Source organism: Dreissena polymorpha, unplaced genomic scaffold (assembly GCF_020536995.1).
Source record: "Dreissena polymorpha isolate Duluth1 unplaced genomic scaffold, UMN_Dpol_1.0 chrUn018, whole genome shotgun sequence".
NCBI classification, from domain to species: domain Eukaryota; kingdom Metazoa; phylum Mollusca; class Bivalvia; order Myida; family Dreissenidae; genus Dreissena; species Dreissena polymorpha.
Window position 1 is genome coordinate 352,174 of NW_026273332.1, and position 25,636 is coordinate 377,809.

Genomic DNA, 25,636 nt, shown 5'->3' on the forward strand with positions numbered 1-25,636 from the left:
TGTGTTCTAACTTTGTTACTAGAAATATAAATTTCTTGTTATGTTGGTTCTTATATTTCTTTAATTATAATTATGTAGATGTGTAAACCATTATTAGTTGTTAGCTTGCGAACAACTAAGGTTAGTTCTACGCGTTGCAAGTCGGTCTGCTCTTTACTTTGCTTAGAACGATATCCACCGCATCTGCCGCATCTGAGGCTATTCGTGAAAATAGCACTTTTGCTGATAAACAAGTATAGTGGGATGCTTGGTAACCTTGTTCATAGTGCATGCTACACGTACATGTATAAGCTTGTTTATATTTACAGTTCTCAATTTATAAATCGTTGAACATGAGTTCCCCAATTACTACAGGTATACTATAGACAACCATATAATTGCTTTATAATCGCTAAAACCGAATAAAAAAATCAACTAAATATAACAAGAAATATATTTTTATAAAGGAAGTCGGCGTAAATGCTGACTTTGAAATAAAGTTTGCAATTTACGTTTGTAAATAATTAAATTGAAAGCAAAAGTTTAACTATTGTGTTATTTGTCATAGTCGCATATTCACCGCATGAAATGTGTGTTATCATTGTCAAACCACACATTAGTGTAAGTAGATAAAAAGTATACTACGGGAGTGCGCATCATATGTGTCCTCACATGCTTTATTATGAGTATATTTTTTCACCATCAAAATATATTGTATGTTAATATTTTATTTACACGCAGTTTTCTTTCGACACATTTAAATCACACTTTCATAGCCGCGTCATGCGAAAATGGGTATTATGCGTTTCGGCCAGCGTATATTAAGCCCAACATATGCATTTGCACAGCACATGGTTCAATCAATTAAACTTTTTTCGTCTAATCGTGACACTATACTATTTAGGTAATGTTTGTTTTGTCTTATCATAAAAGCTTAAAACTGTTTATCGATACTGAACCAAAAATAATGACGTGGCACATTTTGGTATATAACTATTTTATTTATGAATCCTCTAGTATCCAATTAAGATTTTTTTGTTAAACGAAATCCCAATTGTGTATGATATGTGTATATTTATCAGCGCTGGTACTTCATATATAGAAAATTTATAAAATGACGTCATGCCGAAAACTTAATGAAAATAACAATTTAAGTAACCGGTAAGATTGTGGTTAAAAGCAATGCTACGAATCTTCTTATTTAAATTATGTTTAACGCAAATAGTAAACAGTTGTAGTATATAATAATTATATAACTTGTTTTAATTTATCAACGTCACGGCATGTGCGACCAAACATAGAGAACACATTTGGGAGAGCAAACTTTATTAAATGATATTTATGTTTTTGTATACAATGGGAAAAAAGTAAATGCAAACATCAATTTAATGAAATATAAAAAAATCAGTACATTGACATGTGAAAACCTCTTTGTTTTTCGCATTACAAATTACATGGTCCCTTTAAATATTTCACTAGATTTTCTTCGAAATGTATAATTTCATAAAAAAAGTATTTATACCTTACACAACGGTAAGTTCATATCCCATTTAATTCAGTTGGCAACAGAAACAGAGAAAATTCAATATGCACGAATACTTCAAGTGAATATGTCATACTGTTTTATATATTATCATGTTTAGAATGGAAAGTGTTTAAGTTTAATGTTGTAAATTAAACGTAAAAACCCGAAAAAAATGGCTAATTCATAAATGAAGTTTGCCCCCATGAATATAGTTGTATTATAACATGCCTTTTTATTCATACACATATCTCATCGTTATAGATCATTATTAGGTTGCAGTGCTTTTCAAAGCAGAAAGAAATGTATTCTATATAGCTGGGGCCTGCTTGAAATTACTTGATGTTTTGTTCATCCATCCGGGAAACCTTTGAAATGTGTTAACTTGTGATGTTTAAAATTTTAATCCGAGGTCTATAGTTGTTACCTCTTTTAAAATGGTTCAAATACCCCTTGTATTATTTTGTAAAAAGGACACACAATGAGTAGTTTACTGTTAATAATCCAACCATTATTTCACGAGAACAATCAAGGATTTTTTCTGTAAAGTAATTACTTAAGTACCAGAACCGAGGCATAAAACAGTCACACACAATTGTTTAATTACAAATTCCATTTCTAATCGACAACTCTGAATTCAATTGCTATTTTTTAAAGGTCTTCATTTAGCAATAAAGCTGAAGCAAACAATTAAACAAATGTAGTTAAACATATATTGTTTTTTTCCAGTACGCTATATAGCAATCCGCTCATCTGCGATTGCCAGCTGCGATGGCTTATGGAGACAGTACAGGACAGCCAGTCCAAGATCAAAGTATACGGCGTCGTGTGTAAGGTGCCCGCACACCTGCAGGGACGTGACATAGTGACCGTCACCCGAGCGGATCTCAACTGCAGCACGCAGGCAAACGGTATGTGCATCGTTGTAACGTTAAAATTACAAACCTTTTTCTGTATAAGCTCACCTGAGCACAACGTGCTAATGGTGAGCTTTTGTGTTGACTTTTGTCTGTCGAGCGTCGTCCGTCGTCATTCGTCCGTTGTGCGTCGTCAACATTCACCTAAGAAACACTCTAGAGGCCACATTTATTGTCCAATGTAATGACACTTGGTCAGAACATTTATAATAATAAAATATCAGCTGAGTTTCAAAATTGTCGCGGTCCGTTTAAAACATGGCCACCAGGGAAAGAGACAGTTGTCTTAAAGTGGCTATAATAAAACCTTTGAAACACTCTAGACATTTTATTTGTTTCAGTTTAATCTTCATGAAACTTGGTCAGAATATCTGTTCTTATGATATCTCGGCTGAGTTAGAAAATGGACCCAGTTCTTGAAAAACATTGCCACCAGAGGGCTGGGTAGTTTTCCTTATATGGCTTAAGCAAAACCTTGCTAACACAATAGGGTTTAGAAATGGTAATTGTCTATTGAAAAACAAGGCCGCCAGGGGGCGGGGCCGAGTTCCTTTGATTGCTTTAGTTCAATTATCATTCCCTTCACCGGTCTGGTCGTTAGGGGGGAAATAAGAAACGATGTAACAGAGATCCACCGCCAGTCAGGTTTTGTGTGGGCTGCCATGAGTAGCACATCCATGGGAGGGACGTCCACTCTTTCACATTTACCATCTAGCTTTCCTTCTGGCCGCCTCACGGCGACCTCCTTTAAGGGTTTCGTGAGCATAGTCTTGCACAGGGATTCTTGCCCGGTGACGTGTTCAAAAATAAAGCCAGATTTCGTCGTTTGACTGTCACTTGGAGGGGTTCTTGTGGGCCAATAAGTGCTGCTGTCATGTTATGGACGTACTATTTGATATTGTGCTCCGGGAAGGAGATACCGAGCAGTCTTCGGAGACACTTGTTCCCAAAGGCCTTTATCCTGCGTTCTGTTTCCCCGTGAAGTGTCCAGGTCTGGCAGCCGTACAGTAGGATGGAGACAACGTGGGACTTGAAAAACCTGTACTGAGGTGAAAGCTGATAGAGCTGCTTGTCAATAATCTGCTAATAAGTCCGACAAACGCTGCAGTTGCCATGGTGATTCTTAATCGGACCTCAGGTGTAATTGTTCCATCCTTGGGCATGGTTCCTCTTTAATATTGTAATGTATTTCATTTTGTATTCATGTTTATTTTCGTTCATGGCGATGTCTGCGCTGATTTTGTTTATGATATTCACCATGATATTTGACTCTTCCGAGCTGACCTCTATTCCGCGTGTTCATACTCTTTCGTAGATCTTGTGACTGAGGTTATTCCACTACTGGTACCAACCATGGTCAATCTCAGCAGCGAATCTCAAGTTGGATTTGGGTCTGCCACCAATGGAGATTGAGCTGTGGGGTCTTGGGAATCTCCTTAATTATCATCTTACGGAAAAGGTTAAACAGAACAGGGTAGAAAGGAAACCCTGACGGAGGCCAACTCATATCCTAAAAAGTCATCCATTTGTCCATTTAAAATATCTGCGCCGCCGGCGTTTACATAGAAATCTTGGATGACTTGCAACAGCCCTTCGTCACTGTTGAACCCTTTTATAACCTGACATCATGCCGCAGGTGGTCGAAAGCTTTTTTGCAGTCGTTTAAGTTGTGGAAGAGCTCATGTTAGTGTTTCAGGTGACACATTGATGCCTCTGCAGTTTAAGATCTGTTTCACTGTGCTCAGACCAGCTCTGAATTCAGCCTGCTCTTCTTCCAGCAGTTCTTCGGCCTTACTTTTCAATCGGTTGAGGATGATTCTTGGATGGCTCATAAGGCTGATGAAGCGGTATTTCTCGCACAGCTTGAGGTTGACAATTTTAGGTATCGAGATGACAAGAGACTGTGTCAATTCAATGGAACACTTATTCTCCACTTCTGCCGAAGTGCCGTGATTGCTGCAGACGTTGCCTCTTCTCTATGTTTAATGAGTTCTGATGCGACGTTGTCTACTCCAGGAGATTGTAATGCCTTCAGGCTACTTACGGCCTCCTGTACCTATGCCTTTAGAACAGACGGACATTCGTCGTCCGCTTCTGCACTGTGATCACTCTGAAGAAGATTGGAGTCTGGTTGAAGGGGATAATTGTAGAGGTCGTTGCAGTATTCAATTAATCTTTTCAGGACTGCGGCACTCTCTTTGTCAAAAGTTATACATTCCATATCATTCAATTCCCTTTTGGCTTCTTCCATCTTCTTCCTCAACTACCTTAACTATGTTTTCTAGACTCATTCTAGACTCATGGCTGGTTTAGTTCTCTTGCATCGGATCTATCCCCTTTTCGCGTCCAGTGAAATCTTGTTAACGCTGTTATAACAACATTTAACAGCAAATTTTCATAAAACTTGGTCACAACATTTGTCCCAATAAAACATCGGCTGCGGTTGAAATCCGGTCATTTGAGCCTATAAAATAGGTAACTAGGTAAAATTGTAAAAAGCATTAATATACTCTAGAATTCACGTCTTTGTACAATCTTCATGTAACTCGACCAGAACAATAATTCTTATGATATATCAGCCGAGTTTAAAAATGAAAATAAGCCGACTAATTAATTATTTGTTTCATAAAATTATTTCATAATTTGAATTCCACTTTGTCGGAATAGTACAATAACTTATTGTCTTGCGACCAAAGGCCCATAGTCCTGTGGCTTGATGCTGTTTTCAAACTGTAACTTAGTTGTCATGGTTCAACACATTTAAAATTGTTTAATTGGTAAAAATGTAAAAGCCCCAGCTTTGATGGTAATACATCCTTTTCATACTTTTGTGAAATGCGGCCATGATTAAAATAAAGTGGCAGTACACTGGCCTCACAATCTGATGGTTGCAAATTCGAGCCCATGAGCGCTGTTTTGACCTGATGAACCTAAAAACTTATCTGTTGAATGATATTGTACAGATGGTTTACTGAGAAGCAGGACCAGGATTGACTAGTATAGAAAAAAGTATATACTAATTGTGTATGAGTTTTATAAAACGTTTTTCATATTGATGATTTTCGGAACATTTAATATATTTTCTTATATTATTAACTGGAAATATTATTCCAAGTGATCTTCGGTCAAGGCGAAAACGAAGCTTTTTTAAAAGGTTTAATCGTGACCAAGCCTTTAATACATTCAATGTGTTGATGCCAACGTCCATCATTTGACAGAATAACTTCTAAACGTGTGTGACTAGTCACTGCGGGAATCGGAATATCGTTCATATGGATAGGAGTATGATAGGGCTGTCCCTCTTACGCGATATAACAAGTGATTCTGACTTCAATGGATTGAATTTTACCAACCATGTATTGGCCCATTTTGCAATGTTGTCTATATCGCGTTCTAAAACGGCGGCTTCAGAATTTGGACTGTCATCCACAACGAATAAACTAATGACGTCTGCTAATAAGTTTATATGAGCTTTAAAGTCATTTACACTGTCATTAATGTATACAAAAAATAAAAGGGGACCAAAAATGTAGTCCTGTGGAACTCCAGCCTTGATTTCGGCTTAGGAAGATGAGACCCCGGGAACCACTACCCATTGATGCCTTTGATACAGATAGGTAGAACACCAGTTCAAAAGTTTGTCTTTGATACCGGCGCGTTTCAGTTTCATTAAAAGGCAACTATGCCAGACTTTATCAAATGCTTTGCTTAGATCGAAAAACACCACACTTACTTCCAATCCATCGTCTAGTGCTTTACAAAACGTGTTGTAAAGGTATGTGGTTGACAATCGAGTCACCATGCATATGTCCGGATTTAAATATTGTGGAAAAAAAATGTGTATGACGAAACAAGTTTAATACGTGTTTAAAGATAATCCGTTCTAGTACTTTTGTCATGGTATTCAGAAGTAAAATTGGGCGATAATTCGAGGGAATGGATACTGTTATCGACGACAAAGACATATTCAAGAGATCACAGAGTGGTTGACTTAGTTTATAAAATGCCTCTACAAGTAATTTGTAATAAATACCGTCTGGGCCACAAGCTTTACACAAAGGCAAATTCATAAGAACGTCCTTTACTTCGCAAGCGGTTATTACTATAGACAAAATTGACTGCTGATTTTAAATGGTTGCAATTTCCGGTAGAACGTGACCAAACTCATCTATATATGTCTGTTGAGCGAAGAAATCATTATGTATTTCAGCTTTTTGAAGTTCATCAAAAACCAGTTCGCCAGCGCAGTTGACAAGTGGGGGTGAAGTTTTACAAAGGTTGATTGTTTAGAATGATTTCATGACTTTCCACCAATTACTCGAGGAGTAATTGTTGGGTTTTAGTTTGCATGCAAGAAAGTCGAAATTATTTGATTTGCGAGGCGGACAAGAGGGACTACATCATTACGAAGTACACGAAACCTAGTTCAATTAGATGTCGAATTCGTTGTTTTAGCTTTCAAATAAGCTCGTTTTCGTGTTTGTAGTTTTAATGTTATTTCTGATGAGAGCAATGGCTGTTCGGCTGGGCGAACGGTCACGTCTTTGTTTGGTATACAATCAGCTGCAGTAAAAGGTAAAACGTTAGTAACATTTAAGTAAATGTATCAATATTGTCACTATATACGTTTTTCCACTCAATATTTGATAGATTGCTTTGAAAAGAGTCGTAATTTCCTGAGTCATACTTGCAAATGTTACGTTTACAACATAGAGATGATGGTCTTTTAAATTTAGGAATAACGAACAAGGGACAGTGATATCTTAACGTTTGATCAAGGACTGGTTCACCAAACCAGAAAAAATGACACACTCTTTGTTTGATATAAATTTGACATTCATAATAGATGACGAAGTTTCAGTAAAGTGGGTGGAATCCTGTATTCATTGGTCGAGTGCAAACTGCTGCGAGATGGTGGCGATTTTAATATCATAAATACATTACCTGCTATCCCTAGCTTTACCTTTTCAAGGTGGGTCAGCTCCTCCAGAAATCTTCAAGTGCCGGGAATCAGATACCTCTTCTCCGAAACAGATCGGGTTTAACATAGTACAATGTAACCTAACAGGAAATCAAGAACCGTAATTCATCTTCCTTGTCTGGAGAACGCCATGCAGCTCGCCATTTTTCTTCGGCTTTGAAATTTAGTCTTTTTATTCAATTCTGCGTGGTTGTTTGGATTTGAAATGGATGCATTGCATAATTTATCATTTCTGCTCTATTCAGAAATCTTTTCTCGTATTATTTTGTTAAGAATTAATTAATTTTCAGACTTTGCCTAGTTTTAACATGTGCTCATGAATTGAGCACGTGCATTTCGTGATTTTTGTCAACAAGTTATAGACTATATTGCACAGTGTATATACGTTGTTTAATTGTTTATTTCACCGTATTTGTTCACTGAACACTGTCTTCTTTCGTAGAATATTTTCTTGTTTCTATTTTCAGAAATACGAATAAATTTACAAATAAGAGGTTCATGTGGTAACATAAAGGCTTCGTGGGATACCCACAATGCTTGATTGTCGTGTACTCTTTGTACCGTTGATCATAATTGCTCTGTTTGCAGTTTGTGGGACGATGGGACGTGGCAGAAAGCAATCCGTCGAAGAACGTTTCTGATCAGAAAACGGGCAGATGAACCTTCATCAGATGAGAAATTCCCGGTGACTTTACAGACTACGGATGAGAAATTGCAGCATCAGTCACCGGGTACAGGGCAAGATGGAGATCGCACTACGCTAAGTTCCTTACAAAGTCAATCAACATCAGACCACATGGCGACAACCGTCAGCCGGTCTTTGCCCGATTGCATTGGTCAAGGACATCGACCAATGCCAGACCAATTGGCAGCCGCCATACGGTCATCATCCGGTGACAACACTGGTCATAAGATGACCGGTCCGGTCACCGGTCACCGGTCCAGGGATCCGGTCACCGGGGGACCGGTACGGTCATCGGTCAACGGTCCATGACACCGGTCACCGGTCTATCACTGATGACCGGTCTGGTCACCGGTCATCGGTCAATGCTACCGGTCAACGGTCATCGGTCACCGAGGACCGGTCCGGTCACCGGTCACCGGTCAATGCTACCGGTCACCGGGGGCCGGTCCGGTCACCGGTCCATGGCACCGGTCACCGGTCAACAGGGACCGGTCCGGTAACCTGTCACCGGGTACCGATCACCGGTCAACATGCACCGATCATTGACCGGTCAACAGTTGACGGTCATCGGTCAACGATCAGAAACAGACGTCGCTCTTGGTCATCGGACTATTCTACCTCGTCGTCGTCAAATGCATCATCGTCGTCGACTAGTACCGACAATAGGGGTAGACGTCGGACACGCTCTTATTCATCGAGCAGTCATCATTCCCGGCGTCGTTATGATCATTACCGATAATCTCGATCCGCACGGAAACGATACTCTAGGAGACGTCATTCCCGTTGCAGCCGATCTAGATCTCGGCATCGCAGGGATAAAGGTCGCAGACAAGCTTCACGGTGGCATTTTCGTTCCGACTTTAATGATCGTTCACATGACTATCCTATTTCGGATGGTAATGACTCCATACCTTATGCACCAGTTTCCAGTTTGACATCAACACGTGTTGCAGCGACTGGTCCTACTTCACGGCCATTCAGCTCTGGTGTTCATCTCACCACTACGGCTGCTTTGTCTGCACCGCGGGTTTCCACTCCGTCCATTCGTGACACATTATGGGCTCAAGATTCCTTTGGACATTTTTGTACCTGTCACTTCTGATAATCTACCGTCGACTCCCGGTTTTAATAATCAGTGTGTCGACTTTGCGGATTGTCATTCGTCTTTACCAGAGAATCACAATTTAGTGCAGGATAATCTAACTATAATCCCAAACTCCGGTCCACGGATTCTTCGCACCCCGCTGGTGTTGTTGAGAGTGAGCCTGATTCAGATGCAGACATTGATACTTATCAATATTTAGCATCAATTAATCAGATCTATGAACTGATGTTCCAGACTCTTGGCGAAGAGTATAGTTCACGACCTGTGGAGGTGTCTACCAATTCAACGATCTCGGTCACTGAGCAATTAGTTTGGACATTTGATCCTAACAGGGTTACTAAGGCGAGTTCCCGCGTTGATACCCGCCTTCCGATCGGTTCTTCTGTTTTATATGTGTTTCAATCGTTGGAATCAGTTAATAAAACGATTCCTAAACGAGGAGAAATATGGAAGGTACCTAAGGATTTCTCTGAACCTAAACTTCAGGAATGTGCTCGAAGCTATTAGCATTCTGTGCCCGATCCGACTTTCGGTTTGCATTTTTTTTTCAAAATGATCGGTTCAGGATTCAGACATTAATATCCTTTCGCTTACCATGCCTAGTTCGTCAACTTCGGTTTCTGTTCGTTATTCTATCTAAGAACAATGGGAAGGAAAAGAGCGGAGTGCTTTAGGTCTATCTAACCAGGAACACTTAATGTTTGCGACTATTTTGCGCTTGGTTTGTGATTCGTCAGACTCTGTTCCGGAAGAACGTCGGGATTTATTGATCCATCCATCTATCACGAACGACATTGTGCCTTTCACATAATGCTGCTTCTTCAATGTCTGAGATGTTAATGATTCGAGGAGATCTTATCCATTCATCTTTACCTAATGATTTTCTATTAGATCCAGGTATGAATTCTCTCAGAGCAGCACCTCTCTCATCAGGTTTTCTTTTCGGTGGAAAGATACAAAAAGCACTCACAGCGGATAAAGATGATCAACTTCATGCTTCTTTTGCAAGAAATAACTCTGGTCAACGCCAATGGGTCTTTAAGCGTTCAGCTTCTAGACCACCGGCAGCTCCAATAGTTAAGAAGGATAAACGGAATAATCTTTTCTTTAAAAAGCCTTCTTAATATCCACGGTCAGTTTCTAATAGACCGTTTTCAAATAACATACCTACCTTTTTTCTGAGTTCGTCTGTTAAGAACTCTGGTTAAAATAGCAAACCTCAGCTGGATAAAAGGAATTCCAAACCTCTTGCCGGCAGGGGCGGGCCTCCTTCTTATCAGCCCTAGGGGACAACCCTTTCTACCGCCATCTCCGCCGATGCCGGAAATACCAGTGGGAGCCAGACTTCTACATTTTTCAAATAGATGGCTTCGAAAACCTTCGGACGAATGGGTTCATTGTCTTGTTACAAAAGGCCTTACTTTTCAATTCGAAAACAGACCTCCACTTCGGCGTCCCCATAGAGCTGGTATTTCCGCATCCTCACATTCCAGAGTCCATTCTCGGTCTCTTGGAAAAACCGGCGGTAGAAAGGGTTCAAGATCCTTATTTTCCAGGATTTTCCAGTCGTCTTTTTCTTGTTTAAAAGAAAAATGGTTCCTGGAGATCAGTAATAGACTTAAAAGTCTTCAACATGTATCTAATCAAACCAATTTTCAAAATGGAGACTCCGTCCTTCATACGGGACTCCATCAAACCCCTGCACTGGTGGATGTCCTTAAATTTGGAAGATGCGTACTTCCATGTTCCTATACATCCAAACTACCGGAAGTACCTGCGCTTCGCCTTTTGAGGCCTGGGGTGGTATTCCAGAAGCATCTTAAGTTAAATTTTATTTTTATCCTTAAATTGGGAATTTTTCTTAAGTGTTTTATTCCATACTGCCATAGTTAGACATAGAAAATTACATCAAAATAACATCATTATGTCAATGTTATTTGAGGAATACCAAAAAAACATGCATGTCTTTATTGAGTAAAGAAATACAAAACATTGTATTTTTTAACTTAAGTGAAAATATTTAAGAAATGACATAAGATGTTTCTGGAATACCACCCCAGGTCTACCAGTACCGAGCGATGCCATTTGGGTTGACAACGGCCCCACAAGTCTTTACCAAGCTTATGGCCGCAGTCGAAGCACATATCCGAGTTCAGGGTATTCTTCATCAATATTTCGACGACTGGCATTTACACCAGCTCAATCGTCAATTGCTTCTGAACCACCGAGAATTCTCTTGGAAGGAACACCTATCCTTAGGGCTCCTTCTGAATGCAGACAAATCAGACCTCATTCCTTCTCAAGTATTCACTTTCGTGGGAATGAATTTCTTGACTCACATCATTCGAGTCAGAGTTTCACGTCAACGCATATCAGACCTTGTCCCAATCTTATATGACAGTTCAAGAATCCCTCTCTCCCAACGGTATTTTGTGCTCAGTAGCGGACTTTGTGTATTTAGAATGTCTGTTCCTTCGTTCCCTTCAGCATAACCGCTCTCAGCTTGTTGGAAATGGTTTCCGGATAATAAGTTGTCGCAGATTCCAATTCTTGCGGAGTTAAAACTTCATCTTCAGTGGTGGCTAGACGAGGAGAACCTCTTGGCAGGAATGCCCCTTCTTCCTCTGCAACCGTCTGTATATCTAATGACGGACGCGAGCAAGGAAGGGTGGGGTGCTCATCTGGAACCACTCAGTCTGATAGTTTCAGGGTTGTGGTCTCATCAGGAGTCACATCTACATATCAACAATCTAGAAATGCGTGCAGTTTTTCCAGCTGTATCTCATTTCCAGTTACATCTTCGAGACTCTTGTGTGATGATGTCAACAGACAACACATCAGTTGTCACATACATCCAGGCACAGGGGGGGGACACATTCTCACTCCCTGTATCTGGAAACCAGGGAGTTACTTGTTCTTTGCAAGACGCTCAACATTTTTCTTTTTGCCAAATATATTCCAGGTCGCCTCAACGCCCTGACGGATGGTTTGTCTCGCAAACACCAGTTACATCGGAGTGGACACTTCATCTACAAGTGATCAATCTGATCTTTCTCATGTTTGGTTATCCTCTGGTCGACCTTTTTGCGACCAGACACAACCACAGACTTCCACTGAATGTGAGTCCAGCTTACGGTCCAGCAGCGTGGGCAGTAGACGCGCTTTCGTTCGATTGGGACCAACTGGACGCTTACGCCTATCCCCCACCCATTCTGTTTCCCAAAATATTGGGAAAAAAAACAGGATGAGTGCGTGTCGCATAATCCTGATTGCCCCTTGGTGTCCCAGGAGATCTTGGTTCAACAATCTTCTCAGTCTCGTGTACGATTATTCCAGGAAACGTCCTCACAGAATAGATCTTCTGTATCAGAGAGACAGACGGATCATGCGGATCGAGCAATGTTCCGCTTACACATCTGGCCGTCATCAGGCAATCTCTGCAGAAGAAACGATTTTCTGTCAGGGCTTCAACCCTCGTTGCTTCTGCAAGGAGAAAGTCCACCAGAGTTGTCTAAGATGCTCGCTGGAAGATGCTCTAATTGGTGTATTCGAGGGAAAATTGATCCCCTCAATCCTTCCTCTAGACGCATAGAGGATTTTCGCATCTATCTTTTTCATGATAAGAAACTTTCTCTTAGTTCCATCAAAGGATACAGATCAATGATTTCTCATACATTGGCTTTTAGTAAGTCATCACAAGTCTGTGCTGATCCAGAGATTTCGGAACTGATTCAAGATATGGAACTCAAACGTCCTGTTTCTCGAACAATTGTCCCTAAATGGGATTTGGCTTGTGTTCTTGGTTCTCATACTAAAGCTCCTTATGAGCCTTTTGATCAAGCTTCGTTACATTTCCTAACTTGGAAAACCGTGTTTCGTCTTACTACGGCTTCAGCCAAACGGAGAAGTGAATTTCATGCTCTTTATATCGAGGATGGTAATCTTCGTTTTGATTCCTCAGATGGATCTGTTGCGTTGTTATGTCAGCCAGGATTCCTTGCTTAAATCAACTCCCCTCTATGGCTTCTAAACCCTTCAAAGTTCCAAGTCTTTCTAATACTTGTGCACATGAAGATGATGGCAGATTTCTTTGCACTGTCAGGGCCTTAAAATTATATCTTAAAAGAGTAGAGTCTATTGGAGGTTCTCGTAAGAGACTTTCATTCCGTTAAAGGGTGGGGGGTATGTGTCTTCGGCATTTATTTCTCGTTGGGTAGCCTCGTCTATAAGGAAGGCTTATTCTTCTCTGTCATCTAGGGAATGGCCCCTGTTTAAGATTAGACCGCATGAATTAAGAGCTGTTTCTGCTTCGTGGGCGTATATTAATAATGCTTCACTTTCTGAAGTGCTTCAAGCTGCCTGCTGGAGGAATGCGACCACCTTTTCCTCATTCTATCTTCGTTCTCTTGAGTGTCAACACGACAAATTATATATGTTGGGTCCTCTTGTTGTGGCTCAAGCTGTAGTTTCTTCCATGGCGTAATTTACTTGCACAATCCGGAATTAAACTACAATACTGTACTAACGAAGATTATATGAGGACATACTATCTCTGGCTGAAAAAACCTGATTACGGGTTTTGCTGTGATGGGAAATTATAAACGAACCGTCCCGCCGCAGCTATAAAATCAGCTAGGAATAGTAGGTAATGTACTTATGACATTTAAACAAATTTTCTTAAAATAAAATTCAATTGAATTATTAAATACTTATCTGCCATCGGTAAGTCCCACCTCCCACCCCGCTCATCGTTTTATATTTTCATAATTGTATGAAAAGGAAGATGAGTTACGGTTCTTGATTTCCGGTTAGATTACATAGTGCTATGTTTAACCTGATCTGTTTGTGTGGAGAGGTGACCGATTTCCGGCACTTGAAGATTTCTTGAGGAGCTGACCCACCTTGAAAAGGTAAATCTAGGGATTGCAGGTAAGTATTTAATAATCAAAATGAATTTTATTTTAAGAAAATTTGTTTTATGTTTAAATTAACGTCGCCAAAACTATAATGTTGTTTATTCCGGTATCTATTGCCAGCCCGACTGAGTCTTCAATTTTACTGAAATAATTGGTATCTGAGTTGGGTGGTCTGTAAAAAGGTTCTGATTAAAATTCGTTTTTTAAAAAGAGGTCGAACCTCCTACCAAATTGCTTCAAGATAAGTTATCTCTAGATCTGGTCTTCGAGTAAAATTAATTCAATCTTTGACATATACAGCAACTCCGCCGTGTGAATTTTGAGTTCGATCACGACGGACAGGTAGGCTTAAACCTGGTATAACCTGAATAAGTGTTCGTTGTTAATGTATTCTGATCTAGCCTACGAAGAAGACTTTGCACATTATAGTTTACTATCGACAAATTGTGAGAAGAATTGAGAAATTTGGACATATCTAGTGATGAGTCTAAATGAATGATGATGAGGAAACACTATTGATGGTTTGGGGTTTTGGGTTTGATGTCACCGAAGATGACCAGTAGAAGACAGTGTAGCCATAGGCAACGTGTTGTCACAAGGAATGTATTTAATCGAAAAAATACATGCTATTTTGCTTTACTGTTTGACTGATTGAACTGATACGTACATGGGTCTGTATTTACAGATGACACTCGGACGTTGAATCCATATTAACAGCCAAAGATTTTACAAACACGGGAATCTTAAAGATAGCGACGAGATAAAATAAAGTGATTGCTAGCGGTAAGACTTAGTTGATGCGCGCGCAAGTTGGACATGATAGCTAGTCAGATTGTCTGGCCTTTACTCATGATATACGAAGCAGGAACAAAATAAACATGTAAACAGCTGTCATGCTAAACAAAGTAAACAAGAGAAGAGAGTAAACTCTGGGAAGGCTCATTATGGTCAAATTATTGGTTCCATGTAGAGGAAAACAGAATGAAAGTGTAACGGTTAAAAGAAATACAAGAAACAAGTAAACAATGCAATAGAAAAAATATGAAAACGTAGATGAGAGTGTAAGGACTTATGCAAAAAGGCCGGTCATTCAACATAAATTGTAAGTTCTGTAATAATCAAAGGAATAGCTTCTTGAGAAGCCAATAGATGTGGTTAATTAAAGGCATATGTAAGTGTATGTATGAAAGTATCTGCACTTGATAGGAATACATGAAAGGAATATAAAACGTAGTAAAAAGCAACAGCAAAAAGATTAAGATACAGAGGGAAAAGTAAAAAGTGATAGTAATTATATTTTGTACAAACATACAAGATCATTATCAACAGTATAGCGAAATACATGATCAGATTTTTCTTTTTAATAGTTGCAATAAGTATACCTCATTTATTATTGTTGGCAAAGCACAACTGGCCCATATTTAAAAGAAAGACATGTGTTTACAACATACAGTAAACCTATGTATACGAACCTACCGATAATACACAAATTAGGCGTCGAATGTTATAATAAAAATATTGCAGTTGTTACAACATACTAGACAACAATCTAGGCAGAAATAACCGTTCAGACATACACATGCTTACAAAAACGCTAACAAAAACTGTTCACTTGAATTGACAGATATAATAGGTTTTAGAAGATATTAATCCATTAACATAGCAGATTGTGTAAGTCCGTTTAATTTAACATTATTATTATAAGGAATTAAATATGCAATCAATAGAAACAAGAAATAGCTTTAACAAGATATACGGCGTTGGTGTTGCAATGTCTGCGACCAGTGAAAGGAGACGGAATTAAGCGATCATGTATTTTAATGGAGGTAGTGAGTGATAAGAAGATAATATATTTTACTGTATTTACAGATAAGAAATGAAGAACTAGAAGTGGTGAAATTGTATGTTTTATTGTCAATTAGTATTGTAATGACTAGGTTTTCATAATTGAATGAGTAATACATTAGTTTCAATAGGAAAATAAAACATATTCGCTACTGAAATACCATAAACATAATGTTGGTATGAAATAACAGATTATGTGTTATAATTTGTAAAGATGTTGTAAATGTATGTAAACCTTAAAGACTCAATATTGCAAGCATCATAGTGATATAAAATTGTTTGCTGAAAGACAGAACATTATATAAATAATGAACAAAATAAAGTACAAAGAAACATATTTACACTAATAAACGCAAATATGAATTAGAATAAATCAAAGACAAATAAGGATAGAAACAAGTGAAAAATCGTGGAATTGAAACAATGATGTTGCCAAACATATGAATGCAAATAAATAAATATTCCTTTACATATTCACATATTTTTTGGGCTGGACAGGGATTCGAAAGTGCAATCCAGAGCTTTATAGTTTAGGACTTTAAATAAGCGAATCATCCTAGTAAGCATTAATTTGAATTTTAATTTCTTCAATTTAAATTTGCTGCATAATTATGCATGCTGTCAGAAACTAAAAGGGTTAAGACGGGGGTCAAGGGAGGCAGAGTGGGACACAAGGTAGGCAGGGTGCTGCGCCATTCCGTTAAGGTCTAGCTGTGTTCAGCACTGATAATATTGCAATTGCAAAAAAAATATAACTGGATAATGCTTCTTGCCATGGGTTAATCATTTATTTATGGCAAGTAATCAATTGTTAAAAAAATACAAGAAATATATACAGAACAACTCTAACATAAAACTGATCAAAAGCTGGGGTCAACATCTTGGATTGGCAAATCAGGGCATCGGAACTTAAACTGGTTTTAAGGCTTCATGTAGCTGAACCTCACTCTTGACATATAATTAATCATACAACATACATGTGTAGAATATCATTAAATATTGGTTGTAAAGGTTGCCAAACACATGTACCTGTACAGACAGAAATAAAAACAAAACACATGCTAATTGAGTTCTTCGACATAGACTGCAGTGCAATATTATTGGCGCATAAGAACATTGTGGTTATTTTACCACAACTTTAAGAGAACTCTCCATCGACTGGTTAAAAATAGCAACTTCAAAGTGTCGCCGATAATTAATCTGGATATAAAGAGTACTTCGACCTGAAGTGTCAGATTCTTAACTGTTTGACTATCAACAGTTTTATGCATATGCCTATATTATATTTAGATGCATTTTCTGTGTTGTCAGTTTGAACGTCAATATATGTTCTAACTGACACAAATCTCACATATTTACGAATACTTTCTACTTTGATATTTAAAAGAGATCAACCTTTCCATTACATGTTCATGATTTAATTACCAATGCGTCAAAATGACCTGAGCCTTTTTATCTTTTTCTAAATATCTTTAAAGTATAAAATCATTTTAAGATACATAATAATGTTATATAATCAGCTGTCCACATTCATATAACGTGACCGTTTTATTTATCGAGATTACATCCAATATGTAAATCGAAATACAACTAAACTTTGCTTTCTCAGGTTTTAATAATCAAACCCACATTAAACCATATACAAAACATATTTGTCTTTATACCTTCTTAGGACTTTATTTTCCCTTGGCCAGTTAATGATATGAACTCTTGCGTTATCTTGTTGTGTATATTAAATTTATAAAATGCAAATAAGAGAAAATATATAGATTAACAGCGTTGTTTCTAATACTGTGATGTATTCATAAGCCGCTGGTTTATATTGACATGCGTATAGTGAGTAATTCGTTTGTTTTTTTCACAACCAACTTGTGTGTTATCATTATTGTAGGGATGCAAAAACTTTCAATTAAGTAATTGACATGCAGACAAATGCGTGTATGTTATGATTTGTTTTCACGGTCGTTCAGTTTAAAAAAATGTTTACGTTGCATTTAGTATAAATTTAAACTCACATCATTTTACAAGTTAATTTCGGCGTATGAAACATTGCCATTAATGCCTTTTACACTAGTTCTTCTTGAATGCTCTGAGCTTTTATGAGTACATACGTACAGCTCATAGTTCTTCTCGATAAAACCAAATTCAATGTAAAAAAATAATGTCTAAGCATATGTCCATAAAAATCGAGTTCAATCAACCTAATACATCGTAATAAACACAATTAATGTTACCATCGACACCCTTTTGCGTGTATTTTGTTGAGAAATGCTCAGAACATAAACTAGATAACAAATCGTTTATGGCGGAAGTTGTGAATTGTCGATTAGTGCAAAGCGAAATAAAAGGTTACACTGCACAAATTGTTTTCACCGTAGTTTATGACGATCTGTTCTTATGGTAGCAGTTGAAATTGTATTGCATATAACAGTGTAGTTTGAATAAGGACACATTCTTATTATTATTCTCGCTGCGATCGGATAAGTGGTAGAGCCCGTGCTTTTAGATACGGCATTGTAGAAACAGTTATTGTGCTGTATACTAATTGAACTGAAAATCCGGAAAAAATAGATGTAGTGTCGGGTGTTCTTACATGCCTAGAGATGAGGCTGTATTATGGAATACTTAATAAATATTTTATTTTTTCATGCTATACAATTAAGTATTTAATTAATTAACGGAATGAAATAAATATTAGCATAAACGTATATAGTTGTATGCCTACTTATGTACATATTGTAAAGTTTGATACTGTGTGTGATTATGAAATAAATATTAACATAAAAGTGCATAGATGTATGTCTCCTAGTGTACGTATTGTAAAGCTTTGATAATGTGTGTAAATATTGAAATGCATATTAATATTAAAGTATATAGAACCCGTCCCTTGCAGTTGTCTATCCGTATGGCCGTTCGTTAGTGGGTGAGAGAAAGTGGACTGAGAGACGTTTAAGAGAGTTGAGTGCTTGAGGCTGTCTGTATTAAAGACTTTGTTTACTAAAGAGATGGGTGAAAGTGTGTTATGCGTAGGGAAGGTTGTGTTTAAAAGAATTGTTCTTTATGTGAGTGTGATCTTTGTCAGTGTTGTTCGAGGTGCTGTGCAAAATGCGAATGTGTTGGTGTGATAGGTGTTTTGGAGAGATTTTTCCTTGATTATTGTCACTGATTAAAATGTAATATTAAACAGACAAGAATAGCAAGCGAATAATATATATTTATACTGGCATTTATCCAGGAATTTGGTCAGGCACTGCGGCAGGCGGTTGTTTTCGAATTCCTTATATACTTTATAAATCTTATAAATCAAAATCCACACTACTTTTGAGCTACCAAATCACAACATTTCTTTTAATATTTATGTATTTGTCCTCAGTTCATTTCATTCAAGTCATATAATTATTATAATATTGAAGAAAAACACAAAAAAAAACAGAAAGCAAAAGAAAAACATTCTGTGACCCATGGAAAATCTTTCTTTCAACTACTGGTCGTTTATTAGATTGTATTCTGTCATGCACAAAGACTAAAGAAAAATGTGTTGCAGGTATATAGCGAATTTCGTAAATATGAAAAAAACTGTATATCTATTGGATCTGAATACATTAAATATTGGTACTGTTAAGCTATAGTCGCCGTTAAGAAAATAATGTGAAAAAAAGAGTCTCTATAACGCTCAAAATCAACACAAATTTCGTTAAGTATTTCGTAAAATAAAGTTAACACCTTAACAATCAGTGTTTCTTATAGCAATATCCAAAATTTCAACGCTAAATGTGATATGATTACATAGATTTTTGTAGATACAAAATGCTCGTGTTTATTTATGTGTGGCCACAATTAATTCCCGCAAATATATCTATTCATACGACACACGAACACCATTTAAGTTTCCATGTGTCGTATGAGTAAATATGCAAAACAATAATGAAAACGAGCATTTTGCATCTACAAACATCTATTTTACCAGTCCACATCTGGCGTTGAATTTTCGGCAATTGCCATAAAGAACACTGATTTTTAATAGGTTAAGTTTATTTTACGAACAATTGTATGAACTGTTCTTTGATTTTGAGTAGTTATGTTACTTTAAATGGTCGATATCAATCAAATAAGACGTTTGGTTCCAATTAATTGTATTTATAACTTAAATTTCGTACAACCGCAACACACATCAGTTACGGTTTATTTTTGAAGCAAGTTCTTTATACTTTTTTATTTTCTGCAATAGTCGTAAACAATTAAAATATTTAAAAGATCGCTGTGGCGTAGTGGATATAATGTCCGCCTAGCGATCGGGAGGTCACGGGTTCGAACCCACTGGGAGCGTTCCTTTGATCTCCCCAAAAAGACACCGAGTACTGGTTCTAGTCCCAGGAAACGGACTCGAGAGCGTTTATATAAGCATACGGCTTTCGATGCAATCGAGCTACAATAAATAGGTTAAAACTAATTAAAAAAAATAAAAATTGATCATATCTTTAATTGCTCTTACATGTAACGGTAATAATAGACCATTATCGGTCATTATTAGGGAACAAACATCTTAATTGATCCCCATGAACGACCCGTAAATCGTTCATACGTGTTATCTAAGCCCCTTATGCACACACCGCTGATAAGAGCGTGCATGTGTTGATTGAACATTTGCCGAATGCAGACAGCAAGCGCTTGTGAGAATTTCCAGTGCACGCAGTTTAGCCCGCTGGGCTAAAATCGCCTGGGGAAATCACAATTCTTATAATCCATGCATTACACTTTTGTTATTTTCTATTTTGTATATGGCTAAAAGCAAGTGTATGCTTTAGAGCTAATACATGTTGCTGCTGTAGATGTAGTATTACAATTCCCTTACGGCAGATCTAAGGGTCGTCGTTCCTTTTGTTTCTTCCAAAAGTCTGTTGTCTGACCGCTATTCATATACAATTAACATCATTATTAATTAAAATTTGAACAAATTATATATACAATTTATTTCCATTTAAAACAAATATTTGATATTTGAAAATAAACTTTCTTAAAAACATAAATTGTATGTTCGGAGAAAAGCATAGGTAAATAAGGTAAACCGTTATTGGTACATGTTGTTGTAAACACACCGTGTGCGTTCCTTTAAGTTTTTTACTTTTGGTTAATAAAAACTGTTTCACAAGTTAACTTAAATTTACGGTTGACGTGTTTGAAACTTTGATTAAAATCTTTCTTCTGCGAGCACACCATATCATGTAAGTTATCTTAATTTGCTCATTATAGACATATTGACGATTTATTTGTGTTCATTCATGCCAGAAAATAGTTAATGTTGCTAATTTTACCAATTAATCAGCGCCCGCAATCTAGGCGGTAAAATTGCTATGGTAAATCGTGAAACCAGTTGCAACTCCTAGGACCCGGAGGGTCAATAGCTGGGTGTTGGATTATTGCAGCTACCTATTACACAAATTTAATTAAGCATTTAAACATAATTTAAATTAATACAAAAAGTGCGAAGACATTTTAAACATGTATAACACAATATTAGTATACATTACAATATATAATACACTCCGGCAGAAACTTGTTTTTTTTTTAATAGACCAGCATTGCAGTGTAAGGTAAATGTGTGTGTGTGTTTCGTTAGGGAACATGTTTTTGATGAACAATCCCAATGATACCGGTCTATTATCATTAAGGGTCTTCATGAATGCTAGATTGCGTCCTATACGCCTGCCATTTTCATTCTTATTTTGTTTAATGTAACGAACAGCAAAATGTTATGTATCATAATGTCATTTTGATACATGTTAAGCATAAATAAATGAATGCAAACTTATGTTATATTTTAAAAAGTATGGCGACCAAGATGGCTGCCATAATCAATATGGTGGCTTAAAACTTGTTGCTGAAACCAAGATGATACGAAAATGTTGCACACACATAATGAATTAGTACGAATAATACAAATTAAGTAGCATTACGTGTTGAATAAGTGTCTCGTTAAATGAATTATTAGATACAATTTGTAGAGTTTAGTATAACATGAACATATCGCCCTCATCTTGACAATAAGATACAAATTATGTCAACCTGAAACTTTTGACAAAAACAAAGGATAACCCTAAGTAGTCGCTCTTTATAGCATGAGCGACTAAGTGTTGAACATGGGCTATCTCTTTTCACTTAGATTTTATTATGTTTAGCAAATTGTTTGCAATTAAGCAAAATTTGATGCTAATGTAATGGAAACAAAATAGTGTGTGATGCCTCGTCCTTTCGCCAAAAGTAGACACATGCATTCAGATCCGGTGGGTCTGCATCTATTGCGTTTTTCTATAAAGACGCCTGTATATGGGAAGATGTAACATGTTCATAATATGCATCCCAAGTCGGTTTGCTAGCGATATCATACGTTTACCCTACTTGCCTTCCATGGCTTCCCACACGTTTTGTTTGTAATAAATACATACTCTTTATCAGCTTTCTGTACCATGCTGAGACAAATCTGGTCGATTTTTTTTACAATGTCCTTCATACTAGCTGTCATAGCTCTAAATAGACTGTAAATAGTTGTTTGCGTTCAGCATTTTAGTAGTTTAACCATTACCAATACCAAAAGACAAAGTGTCTCATACGGAGTTACCCTGAGCAGAGATCAAGTCAGTCGCAATTACAATGCTTTTAACCAATTTTGCGAATCTAAATTACCACTCTCTCCCTAACTGGTCATTCCATGATTATCAATTATGCGAGTTTCAGGACAACATAGAAATTAGACAACACAACAAAAACGACTGTATAATCAGCTACCACTATGATGCAAATGTGGTCTGTGTCTACAGCATCAATCATTTGCTTTATCATGATAATGTCAGCTTACTTATTGTTTGTGTTTAAGTCAGTTAGAATACCAGTTATAATTTTATATGTTTAAGTATCAAGATCTCCTGTAACGACTAACTTGTGTGTTTGGGTGCACAATATGTGAAGTTCTTTATTCATGCATAAATTGTTCATATCAGAGAGATCATATGGTGTTTGTTCTCAGTGATTCCTAGTATAATATTATCTGGTGGTAATGACACCCCACTTTTAAGTTTGTACACGCTTGAGACATTGGATTGTCTACCTGACCTCGCCACTTATGGTGCCATGTATCGGGCAAACACTTCTTTGAAGAACACATTTCCTAAGTATTTTTGTCGTATTTCTGACTTAAAGCTGTCAATTTAGTTATGTATATCTCAGTCTATTGGTCAGTGATAAAGGCATAATTATATAGCAGCACAGGTAAAACAAAATAGCGGCGTCGATCTTAAACGCCATCTTTGAAATCTCAGGACTCTCAATGATACCAGACCGGCATCATTCAGATTCTTGATTGGAGTTATGTTTCGAACTAAATGTCCATTTAACATATACTGTTTTATATATACCCTAAGTCCGGGTATTTGACGTAGTCTGCAAGATTAGAAATGTGTTGTTGCTGGTTCAATTTAACGCTAACAAGGCGAATGTATACACATCGCTTCATCTTTGTCAATACGGTTTGTTCTGAACCAATAATGTCACCATTCTGATTATTCGAAACATAGAAATATGTGGTGTTTATCGTTTAGATAACAACGGATGCGCATCTGTCCCGTGTAAGTACGGCGCTACGTGCATTTATCTCCAGAAGACGTACTCGTGTACATGCTCAAAAGCACTTGCAAATGATCATACGTGTTTCTATCCCCTTATCGGTTTCCGGTGGCTAAATGTCACAAAGCTTGTTCATACTCAGCCTGTAAACGAGTGGCTTTTTAATGCTTATTACATTATTCCATACACATCAATTGCGTAACGAACGTTATTCCCATTTTACAACTTTATAAATTGGTTAAATAATTGTCTTGACATGTTGGTAAATATAGTACAGTAACTTCAAATGCAGTTGTTCGCTAAAAGTAACTCTATCCCGCAGTTGCACATGCTTAAAAGGAACACTGGGTTTTGACAAGTGTTGCTAAATTTAATATTCACGCCCTTTGTCCAAAATGTTAAATGCAATATATGCATTATCGTCCAATAAACATAATGATATGTACACGTTATTTCAGATTTCAACGAATGCGCGCCCGACCCGTGTAAAAACGGTGCCACGTGCACCAATGTTCGGTATGCGTACTCATGCACGTGTGTAACTGGCTGGAAGGGATATAACTGTGACCAAGGTAGGGTATAATTGTACATTTTTATTTTACTATTGGAGATTCTTGCATTGTTTTCATATACTTTGGAAACGTTTACGTTCATGCCCAACAAGCAGAAGAATGTGCCCCAAACCCGTGTAAGTAAGGTGCGACATGCAACAAACTTCAGAACAAGTATTCGTTCACATGTTCACCCGGCTGGCAGGGAAAATAACTGTGATCAAGGTAGGTGTGTACACACATATACCAGTAAACCGACCATTATAAGTACACTCAACTGGTTTGTCAGACCTGTGCTTAAACAGAGCTTCATGTAATGAAAGCAAACAACAATGTCCAAATTTGTATTCGAGTCTGCCTAAGGTATTTTGAAGCCATTACGCTCGTAGGCGGTGTTTTGTGATTATATCAAGTTAACACTTACAAGGCGAAGTTATGAACATCTTTGCATATGTCTCAAAACCGTTTTTTTCTGAACATATAATGTAACCACGCTGTGTATTTGAGAAATTTATGTATGTTGTGTATATCTTTCAGATATCAACGAATGCGACCCAGCTCCGTGTGAGAACGGCGCAACGTGCACTAATCTTCAGAACGCCTACTCTTGTGTATGCTCACCGGGCTGGCAAGGCAACAACTGTGATCAGGGTATGGCTATAAATCACTTGAAAATAAAAATACCTGTTTAATTATGTAAATTTATAATTTATTTTTTTATATTATAATATATTGTTATTGCTAATAAATGGCGTTGATAATGGTATTTTCATATTCCATTTCAATATATTTGTATAAAATAGTCATTGCGTATTCGGTTTTACGTATAGAAATATCTTATAATCTAATTTTGATATACTCATACTTAGCATAAATGCATTACGGAATGAAAATTATATTTTCAACCATAAGATATATGGCGTCCAAAGTGGCAGCAAGAATCAAGATAGCTCCTCAAAACTTGCTTCGTAAACCAATATCTTATCCAAATTTTAATAATGAATATGTACACATAATACAACCAAACCAACTTGAGCATCACTTAAGTATTAAACAAGTGTCTGATTAAATCAATTTCAATATAGCATTTGCAGAGTAACGTATCGCACTGATCCTAACCATCAGATACAAATAATATTGTTGTATAAAGCACATTTTACGAAAATAATATTTATTTTAGATGAAAATATACCGGTGTATTGTTTTGAAGCAAATGAGTTATCAATTGAAATACCATAATACATATTATTTAACATTTGCGCACATGTTCACCCGGCTGGCAGGGAAAACATCTGTGACCAAGGTAGGTGTGTACACACATATACCAGTAAACCGACCATTATACGTACACTCAACTGGTTTGTCAGACGTGTGCTTGAACAGAGCTTCCTGTAATGACAGCAAACAAAACTGTCCAAATTTGATTCGAGTCTGCCTTAGGTTTTTGGAAGCCATTACGCTCGTAGGCGGTGTTTTGTTGCTATGTCAATTTTACGCTAACAAGGCGAGGGTACGAAC

General features: G+C 37.3%; 1 protein-coding gene across 1 annotated transcript in view; it reads left to right on the forward strand.

The window, feature by feature from the left end:
• Positions 1–25,636, forward strand: part of LOC127863592 (slit homolog 2 protein-like) — a 228,698-nt gene that overhangs the window by 191,936 nt on the left and 11,126 nt on the right. The window contains exons 8-10 of the mRNA XM_052403153.1: positions 2,231–2,412; positions 24,026–24,139; positions 24,656–24,769. Of these exons, the coding sequence (XP_052259113.1) occupies positions 2,231–2,412; positions 24,026–24,139; positions 24,656–24,769 (410 nt within the window). The remainder of the gene's footprint in view (positions 1–2,230; positions 2,413–24,025; positions 24,140–24,655; positions 24,770–25,636) is intronic.